This window comes from Leucoraja erinacea, chromosome 43, assembly GCF_028641065.1.
Source record: "Leucoraja erinacea ecotype New England chromosome 43, Leri_hhj_1, whole genome shotgun sequence".
Lineage (NCBI taxonomy): Eukaryota > Metazoa > Chordata > Chondrichthyes > Rajiformes > Rajidae > Leucoraja > Leucoraja erinaceus.
The window spans coordinates 257,501-282,332 of NC_073419.1; the positions used below are offsets into that span (position 1 = coordinate 257,501).

The window sequence follows — 24,832 nt, forward strand, 5'->3', positions numbered from 1 at the left end:
TCCTTCCTACACATTACAATTCTGGCATCTGTGTGACGATGTGGGGAGCTGAACAAATCCACCCTGTCCCCAAATATCAGAACTATCCCAGTTCTGTGCATTACAGCCCAGTCTAGCCTAGGTACAATGGTTCTGCTCCAACCTAGATCCAATACAACAGAACACAACACAAGAACAGGCCCTTCAGCCCACATTGTGGCCAGTACAGTGAGCCGCAGCCTTCACAGCGCAAGAGTCCCGGGTTCAATCCTCACCTCGGGTGCTGTGCTGTCTGTGTGGAGTTTGCATGTTCTACCCGTGACCGCGTGGGTTTCCAACGCGTTTCCTCCCGCCTCCCAATTTCAGGTAGTCCCTGCTTTCTCCCTCCTTCCCCTCCCCTTCCCAGCTCTCCCACAGCCCACTGTCTCTGCCTCTTCCTTTCTTCTCCCCACCCCCCCCCCTCCACCCCGACATCAGTCTGAAGAAGGGTCCCGACCCGAAACGTCGCCTATTCCTTCACTCCATAGATGCTGCCTCACCCTCTGAGTTTCTCCAGCATTTTTGTCGACCTCTACAATCATGTATAGTCTTTCCACTGTTTAGATAGCACGTAACAAAAATATCTTTTCCCTGCACCTCGGTACACGTATCATTAAACTAAACTAAAATATATATATTTATATATGTAGATGGTTTATGCATGCAACGTATAACGTAGCTACCTCAACACCAATAACCACGCCCAGTCATCTCAGTATAACTGTGATATCCTCCCCTTGTTCATCCCTGTTTTGTTCCAGTACGCCTGAAGACTAGATGCAGTCAGTACTGGGACGTGTGTAACATGTGCCTTAATTAAAGACTCAGTAAAGGTTACAGTGTGTCAGACTCCACTCCATTATAGTTCTCAGCATTGTAGCATCACAGTTTAATTTATTGCCACATGTACCAAGGTACAGCAAAAACCTTTTGTCTGCGTGGTTTTCAGTCAAAGAAAAATAATATTATATATGATTACAATCGAGAGTTGCAAAGACAAAGTCCAATGTCTCTAATGGGATGGATATGTCCATAAGTGATAGGAGCAGAATTAGGCCATTCGGCCCATCAAGCCTACTCCACCATTCAATCATGGCTGATCTATCTCTCCCTCTCAACCCCATTCTCCTGCCTTCTCCCCATAACCCCCGACACCCGTACTAACCAAGAATCTATCTCAGTCTTAAGAATGTCCATTGACTTGGCCTCCGCAGCCACCTGTGGAGAATAATTCCACAGAGTCACCACCCTCTGACTAAATAAATTCCCCCTCGTCTCCTTCCTAAAGGAACGTCCTTTAATTCTGCAGCTGTGGCAGAGGGCGGTGGAGGCCGGTTCTCTGGATGCTTTCAAGAGAGAGCTAGATAGGGCTCTTAAAGATAGCGGAGTGAGGGGGAGAAGGCAGGAACGGGGTACTGATTGGGGATGATCAGCCATGATCACATTGATTGCCTCTATTCCCAGACTCTCCCACTAGTAGAAACATCCTCTCCACATCCACTCCATCAAGGCCTTTCACTGTTCGGTGAGTTTCAATGAGGTCACCCCCCTCATCATTCTAAACTCCAGCGAGTACTGGCCCAGCGACATCAAACGGCGACTCGGTCATAACTTAACCTTGGCACACTTGCATCATCTCATGGGAAGCTAAGGAATGAACAATAAATGCTGCTCGTGCTAAAGCCACCACAGACAAAACTAATCAAAAGTGTAAATTGCAGAGATTAGCAGCGGCCCAGCTGGGAAAATCAATATGGTAGGGGATTAAAGGTGTGTACTTTATCCACTAATTACATGCAGACCTAGATTAGGTTGGGGTATTAAATGGATGAAGTTCTAACGCTGAATCCCAAAGTGATTCCAAATCACTGGTCTCGACCCGAAACGTCACCCGTTCCTCCTCTCCAGACATGTCGCCTGTCCCGCTGAGTTACTCCAGCATTTTGGGGGATTCCAGAACCAGGGGGCCACACAGTTTAAGAATAAGGGGTAAGCCATTTAGAACGGAGACGAGGAAACACTTTTTCACACAGGGAGTGGTGAGTCTGTGGAATTCTCTGCCTCGGTGGAGGCAGGTTCTCTGGATGCATTCAAGAGAGAGGTAGATAGGGCTCTTAAAGATAGCGGAGTCTGGTGATATAGTCAGCCTGGAAGGTCATGTTTGACTAATCTTCTTGAATTTTTTGAAGAGGTTACTAGGGAAATTGATGAGGGTGAAGCAGTGGATGTTGTCTATATGGACTTTAGTAAGGCCTTTGACAAGGTTCCTCATGGAAGGTTGGTTAAGAAGGTTCAACTGTTGGGTATAAATGTAGGAGTAGCAAGATGGATTCAACAGTGGCAGAATGGGAGAAGCCAGAGGGTAATGGTGGATGTAATTGGGTCCTTTGTTGTTTGTCATGTACATCAATGATCTGGATGAAGGTGTGGTAAATTGGTTTAGTAAGTATGCAGATGATACCAAGATAGGGGGTGTTGTGGATAATGAAGAGGATTTCCAAAGTCTACAGAGAGATTTAGGCCATTTGGAAGAATGGGCTGAAAGATGGCAGATGGAGTTTAATGCTGATAAATGTGAGGTGCTACACCTTGGCAGGACAAATCAAAATAGGACGTACATGGTAAATGGTAGGGAATTGAATACTGTTGAACAGAGGGATCTGGGACAACCGTGCATACTTCCTTGAAGGTGGAATCTCATGTAGATAGGGTGGTAAAGAAAGCTTTTGGTATGCTAGCCTTTATAAATCAGAGCATTGAGTATAGAAGCTGGGATGTAATGTTAAAATTGTACAAGGCATTGGTGAGACCAAATCTGGAGTATGGTGTACAATTTTGGTCGCCCAATTATAGGAAGGATGTCAACAAAATAGAGAGAGTATAGAGGAGATTTACTAGAATGTTGCCTGGGTTTCAGCAACTAAGTTACAGAGAAAGGTTGAATAAGTTAGGTCTTTATTCTCTGGAGCACAGAAGGTTAAGGGGGGACTTGATAGAGGTCTTTAAAATGATGAGAGGGATAGACAGAGTTGATGTGGACAAGCTTTTCCCTTTGAGAATAGGGAAGATTCAAACAAGAGGACATGACTTCAGAATTAAGGGACAGAAGTTTAGGGGTAACATGAGGGGGAACTTCTTTACTCAGAGAGTGGTAGCGGTGTGGAATGAGCTTCCAGTGGAAGTGGTGGAGGCAGGTTCATTGGTATCATTTAAAAATAAATTGGATAGGCATATGGATGAGAAGGGAATGGAGGGTTATGGTATGAGTGCAGGCAGGGGGACTAAGGGAAAAAAAAAGTTGTTCGGCACGGACTTGTAGGGCCGAGATGGCCTGTTTCTGTGATGTAATTGTTATATGGTTATATGGGGAGAAGGCAGGAACGGGTTACTGATTGGGGATGATCAGCCACGATCACACTGAATGGCGGTGCTGGCTCGAAGGGCCGAATGGCCTACTCCTGCACCTATTGTCTATTGTCATTTGTGTCTCTCTTCGGGGTGAACCACCTTGTCCACACAGTGGCTAAAGACTGAGAACGTTAGGCAGGTAACTGTTCTACACCCAGCAGCTGCAACAAAACTGTGCGTCTGATGTAGACACAAGGAACTGTAGGTGCTGCTCTACAGAAAAATTACAAACTGCTGGAGTATTTCTCCGCAGGTCAGGCAGCATCTCTGGAGGACATGGTTAGGTGACATTTTGGGTCAGGAGTCTGAAGAAGGGTCGTGAACCGAAACGCCATCTTCCCACGTCCTCCAGAGAGGTTTGTTGACCCACTGTGTTATTCCAGCTCATTGTGTGTGTGTCTGATATTCAATAGACAATAGACAACAGGTGCAGGAGTAGGCCGTTCGGCCCTTCCAGCCAGCGCCACCAATCAATGTGATCATGGCTGATCGTCCCCAATCAGTTCCCCGTTCCTGCCATCTCCCCATATCCCTTGATCCCACCAGCCCCTAGAGCTCTATCAAACTCTCTCTTAAATCTATCCAGTGACTTGGCCTCCACTGCCCTCTGTGGCAGGGAATTCCACAAATTCACAACTAATTCTCCTCCTCTGTCTAATGGTCTACACAGCCCAGAAGCTCATGATGGCCCCAGCATGGTACCCAACTACATCAAATCAAGGAAGAAATCAACATCAATGGTGGCGAATTGGAAATGGCCGACAGCTTCAAGTTCCTTGGAGTTAATATTACCAATGATCTGTCGTGGGCCGACCACATTGATGGGGCAGTCCAGAAGCCACACCAACGTCTCGACTTCCTCATTCGACATGCCTCCAATAAATGACCACGTCCCACTTAGGAAACCTGAACGGAAACCTCTGGAGACTTTGCGCCCCACACAAGGTTTCCGTGCGGTTCCCGGAGGTTGCAGGTGGTTGCCGGAGGTTGCAGGTAGTGGAAGCAGGTCGGGAGACTGACAAAAACCTCCGGGAACCGCACGGAAACCTTGGGTGGGGTGCAAAGTCTCCAGAGGTTTCCGTTCAGGTTTCCTAAGAGGGCAAACCTCTATGGATGCACCCATATCCTTCGGATGAGACGGAGTTTCTTCCCACAGGCCATCAGGACTGTAAGCTCTGATCTCAGCAGGGACTGTTGTATTTAAAACAAAATGTAAATACTGGTTCAGTTCTGTTCTGGTGTTTTGTACAATCCCGCAGGTATTGCCACTTTCATTTCACTGTACATCTTGTATGTGTGTATGTGACAAATAAACTTGACTTGACCATAGAAAGTATACCGTGGTTTCATTAGTTCATTAAGTGATAGGAGTAGAATTAGGCCATTCGGCCCATCAAGTCTACTCCGCCATTCAATCGTGGCTGATCTATCTCTCCCTTCTAACCCCATTCTCCTGTCTTCTCCCCATAACCCCCGACACCCGTACTAATCGCAAATCTATCCATCTCTGCCTTAATAAATGTCCATAGACTTGGCCTCCACAGCCGTCTGTGGCAAAGAATTCCACAGATTCACCACCCTGTCTGGGATCGGCTGTGCTCAAGGTCGCAAGAAATTCCAGAGTTGTGGATGTAGCCCGGTCCATCACACGGGCCAGACTCCCCGACCATCGACTCCCATCTACACTTCACGCTGCCTCGGGGAGCAGCCGGCATATTCCAAGACTTGTCCCTGTCCCTCTTCTCCCCGCTCCCAGCTGGCAACACCACCAGACTCAGGAACAGCTTCTTCCCCTCTCTTATCAGGCTTCTGAACGGCCCTACCATAAACTAGGGTGCTGTCCGATTCACCTCTGCCCCATTGACAATACACAATAGGTGCAGGAGTAGGCCATTTGGCCCTTCAAGCCAGCAGCACCATTCAATGTGATCATGGCTGATCATCCCCAATCAGTACCCCGTTCCTGCCTTCTCCCCATATCCCCTGACTCCGCTATCTTTAAAAGCCCTATCTAGCTCTCTCTTGAAATCACCCAGAGAACCGGCCTTCACCACTGAGGCAGAGAACGCCACAGAATTCCCCAGACTCACCGCTCTCTGTGAGAAAACGTGTTTCCTCGTCTCCGTTCTAATTGCGGACATTGGTCTTTGTCTGTGGATCATTTTGCTCTTCCCCTTTGCTCTACCTATTGTACTTGAGTTTGCCTCGATTATTATTTATGTACGTTATTTTCCGATCCATCTCCGTGGATTGTCACCTTGAGCTGAGATCTTGAGAGCGATGCCGTCTGGAGCTAGGCTCCTGGTAGGGCCACCCATGGCGGTAAGGTCGAGGGGGGGAGGTCCCTGACAAAGAGCAATCCAACCAAGACCTCAACGGTGGAACAGGCGGAGGACGATGGCTGACCTTAGTGGAGCGTCACAACGGCTGGGAAGGCGGATGAAGGCTGCAGCAGAAAAGGGTCTCCGGTCGTCTTGGACTCCATGCCACTGGATCCTGCCGTGGCCGATTGGGAAAGGGGGAGATGCAGCGAGACCTGGGTGTCATGGTACACCAGTCATTGAAGGTAGGCATGCAGGTGCAGCAGGCAGTAAAGAAAGCGAATGGTATGTTAGCTTTCATTGCAAAAGGATTTGAGTATAGGAGCAGAGGTTCTACTGCAGTTGTACAGGGTCTTGGTGAGACCACACCTGGAGTATTGCGTACAGTTTTGGTCTCCAAATCTGAGGAAGGACATTATTGCCATAGAGGGAGTGCAGAGACGGTTCACCAGACTGATTCCTGGGATGTCAGGACTGTCTTATGAAGAAAGACTGGATAGACTTGGTTTATACTCTCTAGAATTTAGAAGATTGAGAGGGGATCTTATAGAAACTTACAAAATTCTTAAGGGGTTGGACAGGCTAGATGCAGGAAGATTGTTCCCGATGTTAGGGAAGTCCAGGACAAGGGGTCACAGCTTAAGGATAAAGGGGAAATCCTTTAAAACCGAGATGAGAAGAACTTTTTTCACACAGAGAGTGGTGAATCTCTGGAACTCTCTGCCGCAGAGGGTAGTTGAGGCCAGTTCATTGGCTATATTTAAGAGGGAGTTAGATGTGGCCCTTGTGGCTAAGGGGATCAGGGGGTATGGAGAGAAGGCAGGTACGGGATACTGAGTTGGATGATCAGCCATGATCATATTGAATGGCGGTGCAGGCTCATAGGGTCGAATGGCCTACTCCTGCACCTAATTTCTATGTTTCTATGTTTCTATGACCTCAATACCTCCAAAACAAAGGAGTTGGTTGTTGACTTCTGTAAAGGTCCTTCCATCACCCCCACTGTTACTCAACAACCAGCCGATAGAAAGAGTCGAGTCACACAGACACCTTGGGACAATAATCGATCACAAACTCACCTTCCAACTAAACAGTGAAACTATCTTTTCTAAATGTCAGCAGCGCCTCTTTTCCCCGAGGAAACTCCGCACACCTCAGGTTCGCCAGTCAGTCCTGGCAGCTTTTTACAAACGTTTCATTGAATCAGTAATAACCTTCGATATGTCAGCCTGGTTTGGGTCACTATCCAACACCCATCGCAACCCACTCAACAAAATCATATCAATAAAATAATCAGTATTTACAACAGAAGGACTAAACTAAAAGGAACACAAATAGCCTGAGATACCACTCACTCACTGCACAGCCAATAGAGTCTTCTACCCTCAGGCCAGGGATCCAGGCCACTCACACTCAGGACTAAGAGAGCCACGGCGAGTCTAGTGCCTACATCCATTACACTCATGATCTATTTATTTATTCATGTATTCATATACACATTTTTAACATTCTTTTAATGATTTTATTGCCTATTCTTCATGCATTGTGCTTTGCAAGTTGTACCGACAGATCACTGTGGGACTGCTGGCATGTGATGTGTGTGGTGTATTGTGTTGTGTTGCTGGGTACACGAACTGTACACGCACTGATGTGTTGCACAAATGAAGTTCCTAGCGGATAAATAAACTTCATTTCATTGAATTGAATCTGTCAAGGACCGTGTGTGTGTGTGTGTGTGTGGTGGCTGTCTGTGCACCAGTCTCCCCACGTTAAACAAAGTCACGCACAGGCATCCTCCAACCCTGGAGACACCCCTGGCCAGCCACGACCGAAGATGACCATCTGATCTGTTTGTTGAACATGCAAAAACAAACCCTATTCACAGTACATCAGTAAACGTGGCAAGAAGGGAACTAAAGGTTTAAGGTCATCACCATCATGTGTAATGAGGTACAGGGGAAAGCTTTCTTTCACACTGTCCAATTAGATCAGATAACACTATACATGGATACAACACAGTACAATAGGTCAAGCAAAGGGGAAGATACAGAGTGTAGAATATAGTTCTCAGCATTGTAGCGCACCAGTTCCACAGACAAAGTCCAATGTCCGCAATGGGGTAGAGGTGAATCGGACAGTACCCTAGCTTCCTTGAGTAGTTCCTTGAAGGTGGAATCTCATATAGATAGGGTGGTAAAGAAAGCTTTTGGTATGCTAGCCTTTATAAATCAGAGCATTGAGTATAGAAGTTGGGATGTAATGTTAAAATTGTACAAGGCATTGGCGAGGCCAATTCTGGAGTATGGTGTACAATTTTGGTCGCCCAATTATAGGAAGGATGTCAACAAAATAGAGAGAGTACAGAGGAGATTTACTAGAATGTTGCCTGGGTTTCAGCAACTAAGTTACAGAGATAGGTTGAATAAGTTAAGTCTTTATTCTCTGGAGCGCAGAAGGTTAAGGGGGGACTTGATAGAGGTCTTTAAAATGATGAGAGGGATAGACAGAGTTGATGTGGACAAGCTTTTCCCTTTGAGAATAGGGAAGATTCAAACAAGAGGACATGACTTGAGAATCAAGGGACAGATGTTTAGGGGTAACATGAGGGGGAACTTCTTTACTCAGAGAGTGGTAGCGGTGTGGAATGAGCTTCCAGTGGAAGTGGTGGAGGCAGGTTCGTTGGTATCATTTAAAAATAAAGTGGATAGGCATATGGATGAGAAGGGAATGGAGGGTTATGGTATGAGTGCAGGCAGGTGGGACTAAGGGAAAAAAAAGTTGTTCGGGACGGACTTGTAGGGCCGAGATGGCCTGTTTCCGTGCTGTAATTGTTATATGGTTATGGAAGGGCCGTTCAGAAGCCTGATAACAGAGGGGAAGAAGCTGTTCCTGAGTCTGGTGGTGCGCGCTTTCAAGCTCCTGTACCAACCTTCTGAATGTTGTAGTCAGCAGGGCAGTACTCTGCATATCGCCAACTTGGACAATTTTACATTTTTATCCAGCCAATTAAACAAGCCAATTAACCTACAAACCTGCACGTCTTCAGAGTGTGGGAGGAAAGCGAAGATCCCGGAGGAAACCCCACGCAGGTCACGGGGAGAACGTGCAAACTCCGTACAGACAGCGCCCGTAGTCGGGATCGAACCCGGGTCTCCGGCGCTGCATTTTGCTGTAAGGCAGCAACTCCACCACAGCGCCACCGTGACTGCCCTGGGAGAACGGGAGAACAGCACAAGAACAGGCCATTCGGCCCACAATGTCCCTGCCGAACACGTGATCCCGTACATGAAGCTAATCTAAACCACCATAAACGGGGGGTCATGGTGGCACAGCGGTAGAGTTGCTGCCATGCAGCGCCAGGGACCCGGTTCGACCCAGTCTACGGGTGCTGTCTGTACGGAGTTTGCTCGTTCTCCCCGTGACCTGCGTGGGTTTTCTCTGAGATCTTCCCAGACTCCAAAGACGTGCAGGTTTGTAGGTTAATTGGCTTGGTGTAAATGTGAAAAGTGTCCCCTAGTGGGTGTAGGATAGTGTTACTGTGCAGGGATCGCAGGTCAGCATGGACCCGCTGGGCCGAAGGGCCTGTTTCTGCGCTGTATCTCTAAACTACACTAAACTTTGCTGAAGTACACCAGGGCATTGGCGATACACACAGGCCAGTCCCATTGAAAACCAAGTCCTGGGAATAATTATCTCACTAGGAGGGAAGCTCCAATTGTTTATCCCGAAAGCGAGATGACTCCATCCTGGCATGCTGCCTTGATTCAGTAACTGTGCAGCTCATCAAAGCCCAGCGCTGTCGAAGCTCTGGCTCGAAGGTGGAGTTCCATCTGTGCTGCTTAGTGGAGGTGGAGTTGTTCCTGGCCCCAGAAGGTGATCCCCTCTCCACTACCTTCCCCTTCCCCCCCCCCCCACCCCCCCTCCTCGTCCCCATCCCCCCCTTCCAGCCTCTGCCGACCAAAGCTGGTTTTCATTCAGCCTGGTCCCACGAGGCACTGAGCCAGACCGAGCAGAACCCGCCCAGGTTTGGCATCTCACTCCCAATCCCATTAGCCGCTCAATTTTACCGATTAATCGACAAACCCGCACGTCTGGAGCGTGTGGCGAAACAGCGCGGTAAACAAGCCCTTCGGCGCACTGAGTCCACGCTGGCCAGCGATCACCCATTTACCCTCGACCCAAAACCTCGCCCATTAAGTCTGAAGAAATGCCTCGAGCCGAAACATTCGCCCATTCCCTTCTCTCCAGAGATGCTGCCTGACCCGCTGAGTTACTCCAGCACTTTGTGTCTACCTTCGGTTTAAACCTGCATCTGCAGTTCCTTCTCACACTAGATCTGTGTCGGAAGGAACTGCAGCCGATGGTTTAAACTGAAGATAGACACAAAGTGCTGGAGTAACCCAGCGGGTCAGGCAGCATCTCTGGAGAGAAGGGAATGGGTGACGTTTCAGGTCGAGACCCTTCTTGGTCACCAGTTCCTTCTCTCCAGAGATGCTGCCTGACCCGCTGAGTTACTCCAGCATTTTGTGTCTATCTTTCCCACTTTCTTATCTACAACATACACACAAGGGGGCACATTCACAGAGGGCCAATTAATATACAAACCCGCACGTTCAGTCTAGTTTATTGTCACGTGTACCGAGGTACAGTGAAAAGATTTTGTTGCGTGCTAATCAGTCAGCGGAAAGACAATACACGATTACAATCGATCCATTTACAGTGTATAGATACAGGATAAAGGGAATAACATTTAGTGCAAGGTAAAGCCCGATCAAGGATAGTCCGAGGATCACCAATGAGGTACTGATCACCAAGATAGTAGTTCAGGACCGCTCCTCTGGTTGTGGTAGGATGATCCAGTTGCCTGATAACAGCTGGGAATAGACAATAGACAATAGGCGCAGGAGTAGGCCATTCGGCCCTTCCAGCCAGCACCGCCATTCAATGTGATCATGGCTGATCATCCCCAATCAGTATCCCGTTCCTGCCTTCTCCCCATATCCCTTGACTCCACTATCTTTAAGAGCCCTGTCTAAAGGGCCTGTCCCACGAGCATGCGACCTGCATGCGGCAAGTGGACCAAACCGGAAGCGGGGGTTGAGCGAGCGAGTGAGTGACGTGAAGTTCGAGCGAAGTCCGCGGGAAGTTCAAGACGCTGCGCACGGCGTCTCGTGGTGGTTAGAAGGGGGCAATGGGTCTGCCATGATGGCCTCCTCCTGCACCTGTTTTCTATGTTTCTATACTGAAGAAGGGTCTCGACCCGAAACGTCACCTATTCCTTCGCTCCATAGATGCTGCCTCGCCCGCTGAGTTTCTCCAGCATTTTTGTCTACCGCCAAAGATCCATTGAGGCATCTTGGGCAGGGTGGGCCAGTGGGCAGTTTCCATGCTGTATGACTACATCTATATCAAACCAGCCCCACGTTCTCGCGTGGGAAAGAACGGCAGAGTCTGTCAGCGCACCTTAATGAATGAATGAATGAATGAATGATTGAATGAAAGTATGAATGAATGATGAAATGAATGGATGTATGAATGAATGAATGAATGAATGAATGAATGAATACGTTTATTGTCATTGCACAATACAGTGCAATGAAATGCCATTACATCTCCTCCGGTTAACAAAATACAAACCCGACAACCATTGACACATGTACACTTATTAGTAAAATAATAAATAAGTATTTAAAAAGAATTAAAAAGAATTTGCCGGCATTTCTTGGAATTACATTTTGCTCCCCCAGTGTTCTCTGTTGGAATTAAGCCTTCAGAGACCTGAATCGCCTCCCAGAGGGTAGCAGAGTGACAAGGTGGTTGGCAGGGTGGGATATGTCCTGCTTGATATTTGTGGCCCAGCGCAAGCATCGGGCCCTGTATATATCATCCAAGGAGGGCAGGTTAGCGTTTGCAATGCTCTGCGCAGTTTTTATGATTCCCTGCAGCGCCTGCCTCTCAGCCACAGTGTAAACCACACCAGGATGCCATAGGAGAGGATACTTTCCACGGCGCATCGGTAGAAGGACAAGGGGGAAATCCTTTAAAACCGAGATGAGAAGAACTTTTTTCACAGAGAGTGAAATGGAAACTCTCTGCCATAGTTGAGGCCAGTTCATTGGCTATATTTAAGAGGGAGTTAGATGTGGCCCTTGTGGCTAAGGGGATCAGGGGGCATGGAGAGAAGGCAGGTACGGGATACTGAGTTGGATGATCAGCCATGATCATATTGAATGGCGGTGCTGGCTCGAAGGGCCGAATGGCCTACTCCTGCACCTATTTTCTATGTTTCTATGTTTCTAAGGACAGCAGCAGCGGCTGTGACACGTTTGCTCTCCGCAGAGGCCTCAGGAAATACAGCCGCTGCTGTGACCTCTTCACCAGAGTGACGGTGTTCATTTGCCATTTGAGGTCCTGGGAGATGTTGATTCCCAGGAACTTAAAGCCAGTGACTCTCTCCACCTTTTGACGTAAGAGGGAGCAGGTTCCTCACTTAAGGCCGTAAGGCAGCAACTCTACCGCTGAGCCGACGAACATAGTCACAAGAAGCTGGAGTAACTCAGCGGGACAGGCAGCGTCTCCGGAGAGAAGGAATGGGTGACGTTTCAGGTCAAGACCCTTCCTCAGACTGAGAGTCGGGGGAAAGAGAAACAAGAGATATAGATGGTGATTAATATTCATAACCACAGGGTTGTAAAATTGGAGGAACAGCACCTCATATTTCGCTTGGGCAGCCTGCACCCCAGTGGCAAGAGTTTTGATTTCTCTAATTTCAAGTTACCCTTGCATCCCCTCTCTCGCTCCATCTACTCTTGTGCAACAAGGTGTTCCAGCTTCAAAGTCACCTTGTTGAGTCATTGTCTGTAACACGTTTTCACCTAGATCACACCTAACAACGGCCTGTTTCCTTCGTTACATTTTCATCGTTACTTTTTTGCATATCTGTCATTCATTTGTTCTGCAGCTCTCCACATCACCATCTCTCTCTCTCATTTCCCTCTCCCCTGACTCTCAGCCTGAAGAAGGGTCTCGAACGAAACGTCACCCATGGCCTGACCCGCTGAACGTCACCCACGGCCTGACCCGCTGAGTTATGGTGCAGCAGCATCTATGGAGCGAAGGAAATAGGCAACGTTTCGGGCCGAAACCCTTCTGGAAATAGGCAACGTTTCGGGCCGAAACCCGGAAGGGTTTCGACCCGAAACGTTACCTATTTCCTTAGCTCCATAGATGCTGCTGCACCCACTGAGTTACTCCAGCACTCTGTGAAACGTCACCTATCCATGTTCTCCACAGATGCTGCCTGACCTGCTGAGTTACTCCAGCACTCTGTGAAGCGTCACCTATCCATGTTCTCCACAGATGCTGCCTGATCCGCTGAGTTACTCCAGCACTCTGTGAAACGTCACCTATCCATGTTCTCCACAGATGCTGCCTGACCCGCTGAGTTACTCCAGCACTCTGTGAAACGTCACCTATCCATGTTCCTCCACAGATGCTGCCTGACCCGCTGAGTTACTCCAGCACTCTGTGAAACGTCACCTATCCATGTTCTCCACAGACGCTGCCTGACCCGCTGAGTTACTCCAGCACTCTGTGTCCCACATTAATGTGGTTGATTCTTCATTGACCATAAACACAACTGCATCTAAACTCTTTATAAGTGGATGAACAGTCATCCCTTTACAGACACAAGAAGCTGGAGTAACTCGGCGGGACGGGCAGCGTCTCCGGAGAGAAGGAATGGGCGACGTTTCGGGTCGAGACCCTTCTTCAGACTGAGAGTCTGCGGAGAGGGAAACGAGAGATATGGAAGGGTAAGGTGTGAAAATGAGAGATCCCTTTAGTGACTTTCTCAGAGGGACAAGTCAATGATCAGATACATTAAAAGCCATTAGGCCCACCTCGTCAGAATTTAACGAAACCTGTCAATTTTGGGTTCTTTTTGAAGGTCGGCACAGTGGTGCAGCGGGTAGAGCTGCTGCCTCGCCTCGCTGGAGATCCTGGTTTCGATCCTGACGCCCAACGCAGTCTGTGTGGAGTTTGCACGTCCACACATCATAAGATCATGTGGGAGAAGACTTAGGCCATTCGGCCCATCAAGTCTACTCTGCCATTCAATCATGGCAGATACATTTCTCCCTCCTAACCCCATTTCCTGCCTTCTCCCCGTAACCCCTGACACCCGTACTGATCAAGAATCTATCTATCTCTGCTTTAAATATATCCACTGATGTGACCTCCACAGCCTTCTGTGGCAAAGAATTCCACAGATTCACCACCCTCTGACTAAAGAAATTCCTCCTAGTCTGTTTAACCATATAACCATATAACAATTACAGCACGGAAACAGGCCATCTCGACCCTTCTAGTCCGTGCCGAACACGTATTCTCCCCTAGTCCCATACACCTGCGCTCAGACCATAACCCTCCATTCCTTTCCCGTCCATATAACTATCCAATTTATCTTTAAATGATAAAAACGAACCTGCCTCCACCACCTTCACTGGAAGCTCATTCCACACAGCCACCACTCTCTGAGTAAAGAAGTTCCCCCTCATGTTACCCCTAAACCTCTGTCCCTTAATTCTCAAGTGATGTCCCCTTGTTTGAATCTTCCCTCCTCTCAGTGGGAAAAGCTTATCCATGTCAACTCTGTCTATCCCTCTCATCATTTTAAAAACCTCTATCAAGTCCCCCCTTAACCTTCTGCGCTCCAAAGAATAAAGCCTTAACTTGTTCAACCTTTCTCTGTAACTTAGTTGCTGAAACCCAGGCAACATTCTAGTAAATCTCCTCTGTACTCTCTCTATTTTGTTGACATCCTATAATTAGGCGACCAAAATTGTACCCCATACTCCAGAATTCGCCTCACCAATGCCTTGTACAATTTTAACATTACATCCCAACTTCTATACTCAATGCTCTGATTTATAAAGGCCAGCACACCAAAAGCTTTCTTTACCACCCTATCTACATGAGATTCCACTTTCAGGGAACTGTGCACAGTTATTCCCAGATCCCTCTGTTCACCTGCATTCCTCAATTCCCTACCATTTACCATGTACGTCCTGGTTTGTAGGGATTTTGATTTGTCCTGCCAAGATGTAGCACCTCACACTTATCAGCATTAAACTCCATCTGCCATCTTTCAGCCCACTCTTCCAACTGGCATAAATCTCTCTGTAGACTTTGAAAATCTACTTCATTATCCACAACCCCACCTATCTTAGTATCTTTCCTAAAAGAACTTCCGTTAATTCTGAGGCTGTGACCTCTGGTCCTAGACTCTCCCACTAGTAGAAACATCCTCTCCACATCCACTCTATCCAAGCTAAGACATGATAATCATAAACTAAACTAAACTAAACAGATACACAAGTATGCACAGATGACTAAATATACAGTAGACACAGAGTGCTGGAGTAACTCAGCGGGTCAGGCAGCATCTGTGGAGAACATGGATAGCATTCATAGCAAAAGGATTTGAGTATAGGAGCAGGAGAGGTTCTACTGCAGTTGTACAGGGTATTGGTGAGACCACACCTGGAGTATTGCGTACAGTTTTGGTCTCCAAATCTGAGGAAAGACATTCTTGCCTTAGAGGGAGTACAGAGAAGGTTCACCAGACTGATTCCTGGGATGTCAGGACTTTCATAAGAAGAAAGACTGGATAGACTCGGCTTGTACTCGCTAGAATTTAGATGATTGAGGGGGGATCTTATAGAAACTTACAAAATTATTAGGGGGTTGGACAGGCTAGATGCAGGAAGATTGTTCCCGATGTTGGGGAAGTCCAGGACAAGGGGTTACAGTTTAAGGATAAAGGGGAAATCCTTTAGGACCGAGATGAGAAAAACATTTTTCACGCAGAGAGTGGTGAGTCTGTGGAATTCTCTGCCACAGAAGGTAGTTGAGGCCAATTCATTGGCTATATTTAAGAGGGAGTTAGATGTGGCCCTTGTGGCTAAAGGGATCAGGGGCTATGGAGAGAAGGCAGGAACAGGATACTGAGTTGGATGATCAGCCATGATCATATTGAATGGCGGTGCAGGCTCGAGGGGCCGAATGGCCTACTCCTGCACCTATTGTCTATGTTTCTATGTTCCACAGTCTAGGAGCTGTAACAGCAAAGGCGAGGTCGCCCCTGAGCTTATGCCTAGACCGTTCAGTAACCCCAAGTCCCTCTCTCCAGCGATGCTGCCCGTCCCGCTGAGTTACTCCAGCATTTTGTGTCTAGCCTGTCCAACCCCTTAAGAATTTTGTAAGTTTCTGTAAGATCCCTTCTCAATCTTCTAAATTCTAGCGAGTACAAGCCGAGTCTATCCAGTCTTTCTTCATATGAAAGTCCTGACATCCCAGGAATCAGTCTGGTGAACCTTCTCTGCACTCCCTCTATGGCAAGAATGTCTTTCCTCAGATTAGGAGCCCAAAACTGTCCACAATACTCCAGGTGTGGTCTCACCAAGACCCTGTACAACTGCAGTAGAACCTCCCTGCTCCTATACTCAAATCCTTTTGCTACAGCATCCCCTCTTCCCATCAGAACTGCCCCCTCCATCGACTCCTTTAAGTCGAGACTTAAAACCCATCTTTACTCTCAAGCCTTTCTTGACGTCCTCTGAGGGAGGGCTACATGTCTGTATTTATGTATGTATGTAATCTATGAACCAGTGTTGTATAACGTTAATACCTCCACCAATGTAAAGCACTTTGGTCACCGAGAGTTGTTTTTTAAATGTGCTATAGAAATAAAACTGACTTGACTTGACTTGAAGGAATGGGTGACGTTTCGGATCGCAACCTTTCTTCAGACGCAAATTGGTCTGGTAAGGACCGCTGTGGTATGCTGCAGTAGGATGTTAATTCTCTGCAGTCTACAACCTATGTTCAACCCCCCACCCCCATCCCACCCCGCTGTTCCCTGTCCGCATCTGTTCCCGCCAGTCTCCGCCACTCACTGATACCATGAACCAGACCATCTCCACATTGTCTTGCTGCCAGTTGTGGGATTCTGCTGTGTCAGCAAATGTCTGCAATCCTTTGGTGCTAGACCCCACCCCGACAGTACTCTAGTTTTGTTCGGAGGGAAAGAGCGCGGAAACAGGCCCTTCTCCCCACCGAGCCCGCGCCGGTCGGCGATCCCCGCACATTAACACTATCCTACACACACACACACACACACACACACACACCCGGGGACAATTTACAATTTACACAAGCTAATCCACCTTCAAACCCTGCACGTCTTTGGAGTGTGGGCGGAAACCTGAGCACCCAGAGAAAACCCACGCAGGTCACGGGGAAGAACGTGCACACTCCATACGTCCAGAACCAGGGGCCACACAGTTTAAGAACAAGGGGTAAACCATTTAGAACGGAGACGAGGAAACACTTTTTCTCACAGAGAGTGGTGAGTCTGTGGAATTCCCTGCCACAGAGGGCGGTGGAGGCCAGTTCTCTGGATGCTTTCAAGAGAGCTAGATAGGGCTCTTAAAGATCGCGGAGTCAGGGGAGAAGGCAGGAACGGGGCACTGATTGGGGATGATCAGCCATGGCCACATTGAATGGCGGTGCTGGCTCGAAGGGCCGACTCCTGCACCTATTGGCTATTGTCTATTAACGACACCCGCAGTCAGAATCGAACCCGGGTCACTGGCGCTGTGAGCCAGCAACTCTACCGCTGTGCCACCGTGCCATACTTAATTAACCCAAAGCATTTGTGACTCCCACGTTTAGTTTGGTTTAGTTTAGTAATACAGTACGGAAACAGGCCCTTCGGCCCACCGAGTCCACGCCGGCCATCGATCACCCCTTTACACTAGATCAATGTTCTCCCACTTTCTCATCCGCTCCCTTACGCACTACGGGGCAATTTTACAGACGTGGGCGGAAACCGGAGCACCCGGAGAAAACCCACGCAGGTCACGGGGAGAACGTGCAAACTCCACACACGGACAGGACCTGACGTGAGGATTGAACCCGGGCATTGTGAGGCAGCAACTCTACCAGCTGCCCCACTGTGCAACTCGAATACTCGGTGAAAGGCAACCCCAAACAAGTACGGTTTTCCCCCCATTGCGTATAAGGTGATAAATAGCACAGAGCCTTTTTTTTAAACCCAGGGTTGAGGAGTCAAGGACATAGGTTCACGGTGAAATGGAAATGAATTAACAGGAACATGAGCGGCAGGCAGCCTTTTCCACACTGTGGATAAATGGAATAGACTGCCAGAGGAGGTAGTTGAGGCAAGTATAGGAACAACCTTGAAAAGGCATTTGGACAGGTACATGGATAGGCGAGGGTTAGAGTGATATGGACCACACAATGGGAATGAGACTAGCTTGGATGGGACGTCTTGGTTGGCATGGATACAGTCTGGCAATCTCCGTACTGTACCACGCTCTGACTTGTTTATAACAAGAGGAATCGAATATAGGAGCAAAGAGGTCCTTCTGCAGTTGTACAGGGCCCTAGTGAGCCCACACCTGGAGTATTGTGTGCAGTTTTGGTCCCCTGATTTGAGGAAGGACATCCTTGCTATTGAGGGAGCCCAGCGTAGGTTCACCAGGTTAATTCCCGGGATGGCGGGACTGTCATATGCTGAGAGAATGGAGCGGCTGGGCTTGTACACTCTGGAGTTTAGAAGGATGAGAGGGAATCTCATTGAAACATATAAGATTGTTAAGGGTTTGGGCACGCTAGAGGCAGGAAACATGTTCCCGATGTTGGGGGAGTCCAGAACCAGGGGCCACACACAGTTTAAGAATAAGGGGTAAGCCATTTAGAACGGAGATGAGGAAACACTTTTTCTCACAGAGAGTGGCGAGTCTGTGGAATTCTCTGCCTCAGAGGGCGGTGGAGGCCAGTTCTCTGGATGCTTTGGATGGGGGGGGGGGGGGGTGATTGCCATGAGGGGCGGGGGGGGAGAGAAGAGTAGGACCTGGTATGGGGAGGGCTGCCGTGAGAGTGGGGGGGGGGGGGGGGGGGGGACAAAGGGGGACCTGGTGCGCGATGCTTTGTAACTACTCAAAACTAAGCCTGAAAACTGTAACGTCCAGGTTCAGGAGCAGCTTCTTCCCCACAGCCATCAGGCTATTAAACCCAACAACCTCCAATAAACTCCGAAACACATAGGCTTGGGGGGCAGACACAGAATGCTGGAGTAACTCAACAAGACAGGCAGCATCTCTGGAGAGAAGGAATGGGTGACGTTTCAGGTCGAGACCCTTCTTCAGACATAAATACCATTATCATTTCACCCCCCTCGCCCCAAAAAACTGCGTTCCGGGCGCTCACCGCCCTCTGTGTAAAACAGAACAAATAGGTGCAGGAGTAGGCCATTCGGCCCTTCGAGCCAGCACCGCCATTCAATGTGACCATGGCTGATCATCTAAATGAGTGAGGTCGGAGCCCTTCTTCAGACTGAGAGTCAGTAGGCATAGAGGGCGATCGATATTCAAACCACTGATTTGTACATTGGAGGAACAGCATCTCATATTTCGCTTGGACAATAGACAACCCGCTGAGCTGTGGCAGCTTTTTGTGTTTAAGAAGGAACAGCAGACGCTGGAAAAATCGAAGGATGACAAAAATGCTGGAGAAACTCAGCGGGTGAGGCAGCATCTATGGAGCGAAGGAATAGGTGACGTTTTGGGTCGAGACCAGGAAGCATCTATGGAGTGAAGGAATAGGTGACGTTTCGGGTCGAGACCCGGAAGGGTCTCGACCCGAAACGTCACCTATTCCTTTGCTCCATAGATGCTGCCTCACCCGCTGAGTTTCTCCAGCATTTTTGTCTACCTTCCTGCTTTTTGTGTCAATAGACAATAGGTGCAGGATTAGGCCATTCGGCCTTTCCAGCCAGCACCGCCATTCAATGTGATCATGGCTGATCATCGCCAATCAGTAGCATGTTCCTGCCTTCTCCCCATATCTTAGCAACATAGAAACATAGAAAATAGGTGCAGGAGTAGGCCTTTCGGCCCTTCGAGCCTGCACCGCCATTCAATGTGATCATGGCTGATCATCCAACTCAGTATCCCGTACCTGCCTTCTCTCCATACCCCCCGATACCATTAGCCACAAGGGCCACATCTAACTCCCTCTTAAATATAGCCAATGAACTGTGGCCTCAACTACCTTCTGTGGCAGAGAATTCCAGAGATTCACCACTCTCTGTGTGAAAAATGTGTTGCTCATCTCGGTCCTAAAAGATTTCCGTCTTATCCTTAAACTGTGACTCCTGACTCCGCTAGTTTTAAGAGCCCTATCTAGCTCGCTCTTGAAAGCATCTAGAGAACCTGCCTCCACCGCCCTCTGAGGCAGAGAATTCCACAGACTCACCAATCCACAAGATCCCCTGACTCCGCTATCTTTAAGAGCCCTATCTAGCTCCCTGCTTTGTAACTGTGGGCGCCCTTTATGTGGCGGCCCTTTGCATACCCCGGTTACGCAAAACAAAGAATTGCACTGTGAATCGTTAGAAGTGACAATAAAGTATTCATTCATTCAATCATACATTCATTCATTCAATCATACATTCATTCATTCAATCATACATTCATTCATACATTCATTCACATGTGACATGTACGATGTTATTGCCAGTGGGTCAGGATGTGCTCCATTATAACAGGGCTCCGTTAGCACTGAGCTAGAATGCGTTACTTACCGGGGAAGAGAGGCTCGGTATCCTGGCCTTGATTAGCTGCCAGCCCTGAATCGATGAAGTCCATGTTCCCGTCTGGGTGCCGATTTGTCCCGCCGAGCGTGCAGGCCTGGGTTAGTGCGGGTCAGGTTCCAGTCCTGGTCTTGCTGAGAGTCTGGGTCTGGTCCTTGGCAGTGCTGGGATAATCCGACCCTGAGGGGAGAGACCAACATCTTAACCCCAATAGTGTGAAGGAATAAAGTGCAGGAAGGAACTGCAGATGCTGGTAAATACCGAAGATAGACACAAAGTGCTGGAGTAACTCAGCAGGCCAGGCAGCATCTCTGGAGCAAAAGAATGAGTGACGTTTCTTCAGACCTCTGATAATAGACAATAGACAATAGGTGCAGGAGTAGGCCATTCGGCCCTTCGAGCCAGCACCTCCATTCAATGTGATCATGGATGATCATCCCCAATCAGTACCCCGTTCCTGCCTTCTCCCCATATCCCCTGACTCCACTATTTTTAAGGGGCCTATCTAACTCTCTTTTGAAAGCATCCAGAGAACCGGCCTCCACCGCCCTCTGAGGCAGAGAATTCCACAGACTCACCATTCTCTGTGAGAAAAGGTGTTTCCTCATCTTCGTTCCAAATGGCTTACTCCTTATTCTTAAACTGTGGCTGGACTGGGCTGGTTCTGCACTCCCCCAACATCGGGAACATGTTTCCTGCCTCTAGCGTGCCCAAACCCTTAATAATCATACACGTTTCAATAAGATTCCCTCTCATCCTTCTAAACTCCAGAGTGTACAAGCCCAGCCGCTCCATTCTCTCGGCACACGACAGTCCCGCCATCCCGGGAATTACACAGAAGATAGACACAAAATGCTGGTGTAACTCAGCTGGACAGGGAGCATTTCTGGAGAGAAGGAAATGGCTGGCGTTTCAGGTCGAGAGCCTTTTTCAGGACTAAAGATTGGAAGCAACCTTCTAAAGAGGTTTTATATAGTTAGACGAGTTGCTATGCTCATTTCCCCATCATCAGGTCATCAACTAGAGAGCAGTCCTGGGCGCAGTCTACCACATTGGAGACCTTCTTTGATTGGAATTTAGCGACTTTGCCTTGCATTAAACGTTATTCCCTTGATCATGTATCGGTCCACTGTGGATGGCTCGATTGTAACCATGTTTTGTCTTATTGCTGTAACTCTGTACATGCGACAATGAACTCAACTCAAATACAGGTATCCATGTTCCTGAAGAAGGTCCCATGTTCTCCAGAGATGGCCATAAGGCCACAAGACATAGGAGCAGAATTAGACCATTCGGCCCATCAAGTCTACTCTGCTATTCAATCGTGGCTGATCCATCTCTCCCTCTCAGCCAAATTCTCCTGCCTTCTCTCTGTAACAGGGCCCTAGCGAAACCACACCTGGAGTATTGTGTGCAGTTCTGGTCCCCTAATTTGAGAAAGGACATTCTTGCTATTGAGGGAGTGCAGCGTAGGTTTACAAGGTTAATTCCCGGGATGGCGGGACTGTCATATGCTGAGAGAATGCAGCAGCTGGGCTTGTACACTCTGGGGTTTAGAAGGATGAGAGGGGATCTCATTGAAACATATAAGATTGTTAAGGGTTTGGACACGCTAGAGGCAGGAAACATGTTCCCGATGTTGGGCGAGTCCAGAACCAGGGGCCACACAGTTTAAGAATAAAGAGTAAGCCATTTAGAACAGAGACGAGGAAACACTTTTTCTCACAGAAAGTTGTGAGTGTGGAATTCTCTGCCTCATAGGGTGGTGGAGGCAGGTTCTCTGGATGCTTTGAAGAGAGAGCTAGATAGAGCTCTTAAAGATAATGGAGTCAGGGGACATGGGGAGAAGGCAGGAATGGGGAACTGATTGGAGATGAATGGCGGTGCTGGCTCGAAGGGTCGAATGGCCTACTCCTGCTCCTATTGTCTATAACCTTAAAGGGCCTCGTCTCCATCTCTGCTGCCTGACCCGCTGAGTTACCCCAGCGCTTTGTTTAAGAAGGAACTGTGCAGATGCTGGAAAATCGAAGGTAGACAAAAGTGCTGGAGAAACTCAGTGGGTGCAGCAGCATCTATGGAGCGAAGGAAATAGGCAACGTTTCGGCACGAAACGTTGCCTATTTCCTTCGCTCCATAGATGCTGCTGCACCCGCTGAGTTTCTCCAGTACTTTTGTCTACCTCAGCACTTTCTCTTTTTTTTTGTAAAATGCGGCATCTGCAGTTCCTTGCGTCAATGTGGCTCTTCCGATGAATCCAGTGGCTGGTGTTGGCAAAGTCACAACGCATGAACATGAGATTAAAGTATCAATCAGTTCAGTTTAGTTTACTGTCACGTGTACCGAGGTACAGTGAAAAGCTTCTGTTGCGTGCTAACCAGTTAGCGGAAAGACAATACTTGCTTACAATCGAGCCGTTCACAGTGTACAGATGATACATGATAAGTGGTTAACGTTTAGTGCAAGGCAAAGTCCGATCAAAGATAGTCCGAGGGTCACCAATGAGGCAGATAGTAGTTCAGGACCGCTCTCTGGTTGTGGTAGGATGATTCAGCTGCCTGATAACAGCTGGGAAGAAACTGTCTCTGAATCTGGAGGTGTGCGTTTTCACACTTCTGTGCCTTTTGCCAGATGGGAGAGGGGAGAAGAGGGGAGTAGCCAGGGGTGCGACTGGTCCTTGATTATGCTGCTGGCCTTGCCGAGGCAGAGTGAGGTAAATGTTTGGGAAAGATGAAACACAGCAAGCAGGAGAACGCTAACCCTCACAGTGATCCAGACCCATCACCAAGCCCAAGATCGGCATAAAGTGCTGGAGTAACTCTGGACAGGATGGGTGGCGTTGTGGGTCGGGACCCTTCATCGGACTGATTGTGGTGTTGGGGGGGTGGGGGGGCGGGAGGGGGAGGGGAAAGCGAGAGAAAAAAAAACATAAAGTCCAACCAGTCGAACTGGTAAAGACCTCACACTGGGCAAACCATAGACTACACACTGAAACCCAACAAACATTACTCATTGCATTTGGCAAGTATCGATACAGCACGGCAACAGGCCCTTCGGCCCACCGAGCCCACACACACCCGCGATCAACGCACACTAACACTATCCTACATTTTTGGTAGTTCTGGTCTCCCAATTTGAGGAAGGACATCCTTGTGTTTGAGGCAGTGCAGCGTAGGTTCACGGGATTGATCCATGGGATGGTGGGACTGTCATACGAGGAAAGATTGAAAAGACTAGGCTTGTATTCACTGGAGTTTAGAAGGATGAGGGGGGGGAGGGGTCTTATAGAAACATATAACATTATAAAAGGACTGGACAAGCTAGATGCAGGAAAAATGTTCCCAATGAGTCCAGAACCAGGGGCCACAGTTTAGAATAAAGGGTAGGCCATTTAAGACCGAGGTGAGAAATAACTTTTTCACACAGAGAGTTGTGAATTTGTGGAATTCCCTGCCACAGAGGGCAGTGGAGGCCAAGTCACTGGATGGATTTAAGAGAGAATTAGATAGAGCTCTAGGGTCTGGTGGAGTCAAGGGATATGGGGAGAAGGCAGGCATGGGTTATTAATAGGGGACGATCAGCCATGATCACAATGAATGGTGGTGCTGGCTCGAAGGGCCGAATGGCCTCTTCCTGCACCTGGTTTCTATGTTTCTATGTTTACACATGCTGGGGATGTCAGGATTGAACCCAGGTCTCTGGCTCAGTCAGGCAATAGCTCCTCCGTTGCAGAGTCTTACATTCCAGGGCGAGCGACCTTGAATTCCCCCCCCCTCCCCCCGATCAAGTCCGATAAACTTTATCCCTGGATAATACGACCTTCCTCACCCACCTTATAGCCCACATCAGATACATTAACTCCAGCCCATTCTATCCCAGGCGAAGCGATTCATAAGAGTTAGGAACAGAATTTGGCCATTCGGCCCATCAGGTCTACTCCGCCATTCAATCATGGCTGTTCTATCTCTCCCTCCTAACCCCATTCTCCTGCCTTCTCCCCGTACACCCGCACTAATCAAGAATCTATCTATCTCTGCCTTAAATATATCCACTGACTTGTGGCCTCCACAGCCGTCTGTGGCAAAGAATTCCACAGATTCACCACCCTATAAATTCCTCCTCATCTCCTTCCTAAAGGAACGTCCTTTAATTCTGAGGCTGTGCCCTCTGGTCCTGGACTCTCCCACTAGTGGAAACATCCTCTCCACATCCACTCCCTCCAGGCAGTTTCTTCCCAGCTGTTATCCAGCGTCTAAACCATCCTAATACCACCAACTAGAGAGCTGTCTCGACCTCCCATCTACTTATTTGGTGACTTGAAACTAAACCATCTTTACAGGACTTTATCTTTGCACTAAACTCACTGATGTGACCCTCCCCTCCCTTGCACCGACCCGGGTGACCAAGG

At 48.4% G+C, this 24,832-nt stretch overlaps 1 protein-coding gene across 1 annotated transcript in view; it reads right to left on the bottom strand.

The window, feature by feature from the left end:
• LOC129714868 (tumor necrosis factor receptor superfamily member 16-like) overlaps window positions 1–24,832 on the bottom strand; it is a 36,680-nt gene that overhangs the window by 10,615 nt on the left and 1,233 nt on the right. Inside the window, exon 2 of the mRNA XM_055664706.1 lies at window positions 20,419–20,607. Coding sequence (XP_055520681.1) covers window positions 20,419–20,482 — 64 coding nt within the window. The 5' untranslated portion in view covers window positions 20,483–20,607. The remainder of the gene's footprint in view (window positions 1–20,418; window positions 20,608–24,832) is intronic.